Source organism: Pinus tabuliformis, chromosome 5_2 (genome assembly GCF_031772625.1).
Source record: "Pinus tabuliformis cultivar Carrire ecotype Pingquan chromosome 5_2, CPIR1, whole genome shotgun sequence".
Taxonomy (NCBI): Eukaryota; Viridiplantae; Streptophyta; class Pinopsida; order Pinales; family Pinaceae; genus Pinus; species Pinus tabuliformis.
In genome coordinates, this window is record NC_142306.1 from 719166227 (window position 1) to 719174491 (window position 8265).

At 42.3% G+C, this 8265-nt stretch overlaps 1 protein-coding gene across 1 annotated transcript; it reads left to right on the plus strand.

Moving 5' to 3' along the window:
• Window positions 1-5372: 5372 nt before the first annotated feature.
• Window positions 5373-7891, plus strand: LOC149161207 (uncharacterized). Its single transcript, XM_089434806.1, has 2 exons — window positions 5373-6843; window positions 7056-7891. The coding sequence occupies exons 1-2, from the start codon at window positions 5373-5375 to the stop codon at window positions 7889-7891; spliced, it is 2307 nt and encodes a 768-aa protein (XP_089290932.1).
• The last annotated feature ends 374 nt before the right edge of the window (window positions 7892-8265 follow it).

Genomic DNA, 8265 nt, shown 5'->3' on the forward strand with positions numbered 1-8265 from the left:
TCGAACACCTATGAAATCACCCGATCGAAATCCAATGATGTGAACTTGTCATCGAGTGCGAAGAACTTTCCATTAGGGCATGCAAGCTCTAAGGTACTAGAAGGGAGTCTCTCGGTCAACATCCCAGATAATGAGCTAAAGTTGACAGGAAGCAACTATGTCGAAGGAGGGCCATAGTTTATCCCACATCATCGACACGAAACAAAGGGATGAAAAATGATTTTGGATGATGCAGAGAATCAAAGGTAAGTGTAACTACAGAAGGACAACTCTTGAACATATCGGCAACACGACTAGAAGTTTGGAAGCTTTTGGATCCATAGGATCGGTGGTCATGATGATGTGGCAGAGATCAAATGGAAGGAAAAAGTTAAATGGCCTAACCCAGGGAGGTCAACGATAAAAAGGAGGATGTCCCAACCCGACACGAAGCAGAAAGTGTCATGTTCAAGAATGAGTTGCCGATACAACCAATTAGATTTCCAAATTTTCCCCCACCATTTCTGGCAGGTACCCCAATTATTTTTAAATCGCAAGCTTGAAGGGGATATCATATGTTTGCATTGTAATTTCATCCTTTAGACGAATCTGGCCTAGTATGTTTAATGAGCCCTAGGAACGAGAAGCTCATGTTTGTCAAGGTGACGAATCTGATGTCATTTAATATTTTAATGAGTCCGACAAATGTGCAACTCGGTATCTTTTTCATGTTTAGAGATTTTGAAACAGACACAGAAAAGAAAACTCCACATGGTCCCTTTTCGTACATTTGTGTCTCTCGAGCCTGAAAAGGTAGAAAATGATACCTAAGAGAACCGCTTGACCATTTCAGTCAAGGAGTACCTTTTTCATAAATAGTGCATCCCATCCCAAAAAAGGGGTAAACTTATACTGGGTGCACAACATTTCACATCCATTAACGAGTTCAAAATGACAAGGGCTCGACTATCTTTTCATTTTTAAAGGGTCGGAAAAGAGCTTGAAAGTAGACCCCCCATTTTATTCTCTTTTACGAGTCAAAAGGGAAAAATACTCAGCAATATTTTCATATGAGTTTTACGAGTCGAGAAAAGAGTTGAAATGTGACTCGGCATCATCATCGAACATCCATCACCTGTCGCTGCACAAAAAGGTAAAGTGCATTATCCAATTCTTGAGGAAAAATAGGTCAAAACATTTACAAAACCTAATATTTCATGAAAAAATTAAAAAAAGGGAGGAAAAGTAAATATTTTTTACCATTTACTATTTTACCTTGTTGTGAAAGACTTTTCACCCACTTTTTCCCTAATTGTTTCGAAGCAGATTGCGGGAGATCCGAGAGGTCATTCACCAAGCCACTAGTTACAGGTAAGAGCCTAAGCCCTAAGTTCCATTTTCATACAATTTATTCTTGTTTTCATCCATTTTTGGGATTTTTGAAGGAAGTTTTGTCAAAACTTTTTCACCTTCGATCGGCTTGACTTCCAGGCACGGAATCGCGCCAGCCAAGGGTGATTAAAAGGACCTATTGTGCAGTCGGTGCAACTATTTTTAAAATAGGCGCGCTGACTCCATGAATAGGGGAAAAATCAATTTCCCCTCAAAACCATCGTTGGAATCCGAATTTTGTGGGCCAAAAATGATTATTGACTTAAATCTATGGTTTTTGCATGAAAGAATCGTTGAAAATGGTAGACTGGAAAGAACGTGAGTACGAAGATGTGCACACTCAGGCACTGAATGATCCAAATTTCCTAAATGCTTTCAAGAACTGTCGACTCCTCAAGTTCTTTCTCACACCATGGATGCGGGCCCAACCTGAGCTGCTTCGGTACCTGATTAGTCTCTAGGACATGAATCAAGACATATTCATCATTTGTGAGTAGGATCTGGAGTTAGAAACTTCAGAGATATATTTCATCACAGAACTGTCTCAAAGAGGGGAACGAATAAACTTATATGGGTCACAACTAATTGGGGAAATCATATCCATGTTGCTTGCCGAACATTGCTCTAAAGCCCTTAAATACAAGAGTATTAAGATTGAGATTGCAATTGTGCGAGATCTAACACTGAGAGTACTACTTCTGACTATCAACAAAGTGGCGGGGTCCTAGGTAATGCATGAGACTAACAAGTCAAAATTACTGTATTCCATCTACTTCATAGCACCGACAATCTTCAGTTGGGTGGAAGCCACGAAGATCAACATAAAACGCCAGCTGACAAAACTGAAGGCGGGGAATCTGAAGCAGTTTTGCTTCAGGTCCGTACTAGTGACCTTTTTATTGGAATGGGTGCCACTATTTCAGTACCAGTTGACTAAGGTAGATCCTCTGATGCCACACGACCCGCAGATGGCCTACTAGAGTCATTTGATCCCTAGTATCACTGGGGGCCAGCACATGTCTTACAGGCCCGCTTTCTTTTCATGGCTACGACAACAGTTGATCGTCGTGGAGGACTGGCCATACAATGGCACTAACTTCCATGGAGATCCAGACATGTTGTGGCGAGATGGAGAGGATTTTGACGACGAAGATAAAATATCACCTTTTTAATTTTGTGATTTTTTAGTTGTTTTTTATATATATGTGTTCATAAAATTTCTTTTTCTCAATGCAGATGTTGTACTAGATAGTACTGTTGGGATGTCCCCAATAGCTAGGTGCGTCGCCCGCCAGTTTGATGTTGTCTCTCCTTATCAAGAGGGGAGTGACAACGAGGAGGAGATGGCAAGGAACCTTGAGGGGTTGACTCGTGGTATCCCAGAGTATGCTCAGGTGGGAGACATTCCTCGTCAGTACCAAAGACACATGGTGGGAGTATCGGATCGGATCCACCGATTGCTAACTCGTGTTGCATGAGCCATGTCATGATATCATGATTACCATGTTGATTAGTTCCTAGGTCCAACATTTTACATTTTTGAGGCCTGCGTGCCACAGATATATGAGGTCTGCGTCGCCGATGTTATTTTGGACGCACACATTATTTTTTCGGTTTTTAGGTATCAAACATTATTGTCGTCTATATATATATATATATATATATATATATATATATATGTTGTATTTTATTGCTCACTATGGTACAAATGATTTGTTTTATATTTTCACATGTTTCGTAAATGTTTATCCAACACATAATTAGCTAATGCATCTGTCAATGTATTCATGTGTCTAGGAATATGATGATATTTAAATTTAAACAAAATTCCTTTCCAGTAGATGAATAGGGAGATACATTCTCAATATCTAGGGGTTTCTGACGGAATATTGCTCGTTGAGTTGAAGGACAACAAGCTATGTATCTAGGTTGAAAACCAACACTCGAATGTCAAGAGCAATGGCTTCTGACAACAGTTCGATGACTTCACTGTATTCAGCAATATGGTTAGTTGTGCGACCTAAACAAATACCTTGAAGGTCAATCAACACACTATGAGGGTCATAAATAGCCCATGTCGTGAATGATAGGTTTCGGGCACTTCGGTAAGCACAATCAACGAAACTGATGTGGGGAGTCACAAACATCTGCAAAGCAGGGAAAACATATTAAACAGGAAAATTGTTTGGAAACTAACACACCAAACCACACTGCACAAAAATGAATGACACACTAATGTACACAAGTAACCATGCAAGATGACCTAAGCATAGTATTTTGAGAGGGAGTCCATTCTCGGATTTGGGTAATCAATCAATATAGATGAACACTGGAGTTTTACCATTGCCATGACGAGTAAGCATCGACTCAGCCAAATAATGGAGTGGAACTCATATAAGGCTTTTTCCCCATGCCCCCTAGGCAAGGGAGCATTACGACTCAAATGGCAACCCCATTCCAATAGTGGGAAATCGATAAAAACTCAGGTAGGGAGAAATATCCTGAATCCATGAAGAGATAAAGGTACCCTCAGTTGAAAGATCTTGACAATGTCAGGTGAAACTGACATGTCAATAGACAGTTGAGAAGAGAACTACTCAAGACACATAGACATGACCGTCGGGCAAGGCAGGAACGAGGAATGATGATGAGTATCATTTCAAGGAGATTCCTCAAGAGACATTACTTACATGATACTTTCGTTAGTAAGAAAAGTCTCGCCTAAGGGATCAAGAGATTCAAAAGTTCCAAGTCATGGGGATTGAGAATACGTATTGAGAGAAGTCTTTGAAATAGGAGAATCATAGGATACAGAACTTGAGGCCGAAACAATATCCACGTAATTGATTTCGACAGGACTAAGTGGCATAACCTCGGCCTAGTTATCAACAACATCTAGTGAAGGTATGACCTAAGCATCAGATTTGACCGAGATCATGTTGACAGAGGCAACATGAGGAGGTGAGCAAAAAAATTCCCATCAAGGTAGAATCTTTAAAAAGACCTGCCCCCACACTCTCATAAGGAGCACCAGTGTGCTTGACATACGGAACATTGTCATCCGAGGAGAAAGAGGTGAAGAAGGACAACTGGTCGATATTCACAATCTTCCCTTGATGGGGAAAATGAATCACGTAGAATAGGGAGGAGGCTACAACATGCATGGCATGGGTCCAGCTCCGTCCAAGTAGAAGATTATAATTTAGATTAGCGTCAACAATATCTACCTCTACTTGTACGGTCTTGCCCTCCAAAGTAATGGAAAGGTTAGGTAAGACATCGAAGGGTTTCGAATCGCCCCATCGAAAGCTTCCAAAGTGTTCAGGGATTGGTTCAAAGTAGGAGAACCAATGGTCTTACAACACGTGATTGACATGATGTAGGTGGAAGCACCTTCATCAATGAAAGTCTTGTGGATGGTCTTCTCATTAATGATTACCTGAATGAGAAAGGCAATCTGATGAGGGAGGCGCGGAACATGGTTCTCTAGATCAAAACATATCAAATTGGAATCGATAAGATGAATACCCCCATTAGATGGGAGCAAATATTTCCACTGAGATGGATAGCTTTGGAGCATCTTGAGATTCGACATAGCGGACAACACCTAAGCCAAATCCTCAACAATATTATAGTGCTGAGTGACTCAAGCGTTGGGATTGTACAAGGATTTCCTGAGCACATCTCAAGAGGGTGGCTGAATAGCGGAATCAGGGTTGGGGCGCTCGATATGAAGAGGGCCAAAACTCGAGGCTGAAGAAGAAGAGGTGGCCTCTTTCTCTTTCCTGACTGTCGAAGTAGGAGTTTGGTAATATTTTGATCTAGTAGCCACATTAATAGGCGTACTCGTCCATGGGTCTGCTGGTCGGCGATGGCTCTGCGCAGTGTGTCCTAGGGTTTCAACTCTTGCTGAAACGGCAGACTGCGCCAGACAAAGGCTCTCCTGCTACTTCTGACAAGCTCAGGAACGCTCAGCCCTGCGCGATACAGTATTCTTTTAAATGGAGCCCCCCAGGGGGGAGGGTGATGCGCCTCCCCCACAAAATGACAAAGGGCAGCATCAACATGCGGAAGGCATTGAAACAGTAAATCAAGAAGAGAATGCAGATCTGAACTCTCAACGAACAAAGCAAGATATCACACCGCCAGAAGTCCGCTCAACAACATGCAAACCAGTTGCAGCTGAGCGTCCAAAAGTAGAACTTCCTGCTCATCGAATCAATGCAAAAATACAGTTTATGAAGGACCATGCTCTAATAGGAAATTTTATCGGACTATGGCCAACTGAGAAGGCGCTAAGAGGCTGGATAAATGCAAAATGGCATCCCAAGGGACACATAACTTTGCAGCTAGGACCCAAAGGATTCTTCACTGCAATATTCAACTGTCCGGAGGATAGAAACAGGGTGCTGGAGGGAGGCCCTTACTTCTTCAACGTTGTTGGACTATTTCTCAGAGGATGGATGGAGCGTTTCGACCCGGACAAGGTGGATCTGAGCTGGGCTCCGGTGTGGATCCGACTGTACTCGCTGCCGGTGGAATACTGGGAGGAAGATTCATTACAAGCGCTGGGAAATGCTCTAGGAGAATTTGTAAAGATCGCACAAGAAACAAAAACTTACAGATATACCTCATTTGCTCGGATCTGCGTATACATGAATCTCAATCGAGCTCTCCCAGATGCGGTAAGTATCTCTCATGAAGATATTGAATGGACTCAACCGATTGATTATGAGCATGTTCCTTTCAGATGCCGCAGGTGTCATGCCCTGGGACATCTTTTTAGAGACTGCCCATTAACTCAAAAGCCCTCCCCTTCTGGATCAGAAGCCTCTGAGGCAGATGGCTTTACCAAGGTAGCAAATCGCCGAAAATCTCACAAGAAGCAAGCCTCAAAGAATAAGATGCCACAACCCAGCCCCTCAGGGCCCTCAACAAGCAACAGCTTTAGAATCTTAGCTAATCACACTGATATCAATATGGATCCGCCCTCCCCTTCAGATCCAGGTGCAGTGAAAGACAGACAGTCAAAACAGGTTGTAGCCTTTAAGAATCAGGAAGACTCTATATTCAAGGAAGCCTCCACCTCCGATAAGCAGAAGGAACCGATAGGGACATCCCAAACGAAGCAGTCAGAGATCCTCCATTCGCAGGTCAGTCCAGAAGCGGACCCTAATGAAGAATCGTACTATCCACAATTTATGGAGGAAGAAACAGAGGCTATAGATATAGGGGACTTGGACATTCCAGGTTTAGAAAAGGCTTGCACAACAAATAATTTCGATGACATTCCTATGGGGCAACTTGAAAATCTGGAACAAGTTCTATCAAGGGCGCAACGGCAAAAATCATTGGGAATACAAACTGGAGGACCCTGGGATGGAAGATTCATTGCCAAGGACATCAAAAAGAGAGGAAGGAAGACTGATTTACAGAGGACAATCAGGATTGGACACATATTAGTGGAATCCGGTAGGTATTCCAAGCTAACCAAGTATTACAGATCTGAAAACAACCCGTCTCAATGAAGCTAACCTCCTGGAATATAAGGGGGCTCAATGGCCCAAGGAAGATACAAATTCTCACAAAAATTTTAAAGCAAGAAAATCCTCAAGTTTTGTTCTTGCAAGAAACCAAATGTACTTCAAATATTTTAGACAGATTTGCTGCGAAAATTTGGCCAGGATGTTTCAATGCCGCTGTGGATGCTGATGGAGCATCTGGAGGTCTGGCGATTCTCTGGAACCCAAGAGATCTCAATCTCAGCGATATTCATGCTCATAGGAACTTCCTTCAAGCATCTTTTCACATTACTGGGACAAATCTACATGGGCTCCTTACTAATGTTTATTTTCCTCAAGAAGCATCTCTCAAAGCTGAAATCCTCAATTCCCTCTCTGTTCTCAACCAAAACAGGCAGCATCCCTTATGGATCTCCGGTGGAGATTTCAATATGATTACAAGATTGGAGGAAAAAAAAGGAGGTCGATGCAGAGGTAGTCAGGAAGGATTCCCTCTAAAGGATTTCATTCAGGCTAACTGGCTCATAGATCTACCTTTCAATAATGGAGTGTTTACATGGAATAACAGAAGAGCAGGGAATCAGCAGATAGCCTCAAAACTAGATCGGTTCTTACTCTCGGACAACGCTATCCATATCGGTGGGGACTTCTCTGCATCCATTTTGCCACTCTCAGGCTCTGATCATTGGCCCATTTCACTTCAATGGTCACGTCCTGGAAATAAGATTCGCAGGCCCTTTCGTTTCGAAGCTTTTTGGATGTCCCATCCAGAATTCCAAAAACTTATCAGCACTGAATGGAACAATTTCTCCCCACCTCCAGGGTCAAAAATGTTCCAATTCCAACAAAAGCTTAAGAATCTAAAGGGTAAAATCAAGCACTGGAATCACACATCCTTTGGTAACATCTTCCAGGGAAAAAGCACGATCGAATCAGAAATGAAGCAGCTGCAACAAAGGATCATTGATGAGGGACGTTCAGAGGAATTGTCAGAATAGGAGAGAACTCTTGAGTTGCAACTTGCAAAAAGGGCTAGGCAAGAAGAAATGCTTTGGAGACAGAAATCAAGAGTCAGATGGCTTAGAGACAGTGATAAAAACACAAAATTTTTCCATTGCACAGCCATACAACGTAGAATGTAGAACAATATTACTCATGTTCAAAATGAGCAGGGGATCAAAGTGGAAAAGCATGAGGACATTGAAGGCGCTCTATTAAATTATTTTCAGCAAATGCACCGAGAGCCTAATGGAGAGAAACCACCAATAATGACAATGGTCCTCAAGGTACTATCAGCATAATCCATGGAATGTGAATAAAGGACATGAAGTCGAACACCTATGAAATCACCCGATCGAAATCCAATGATGTG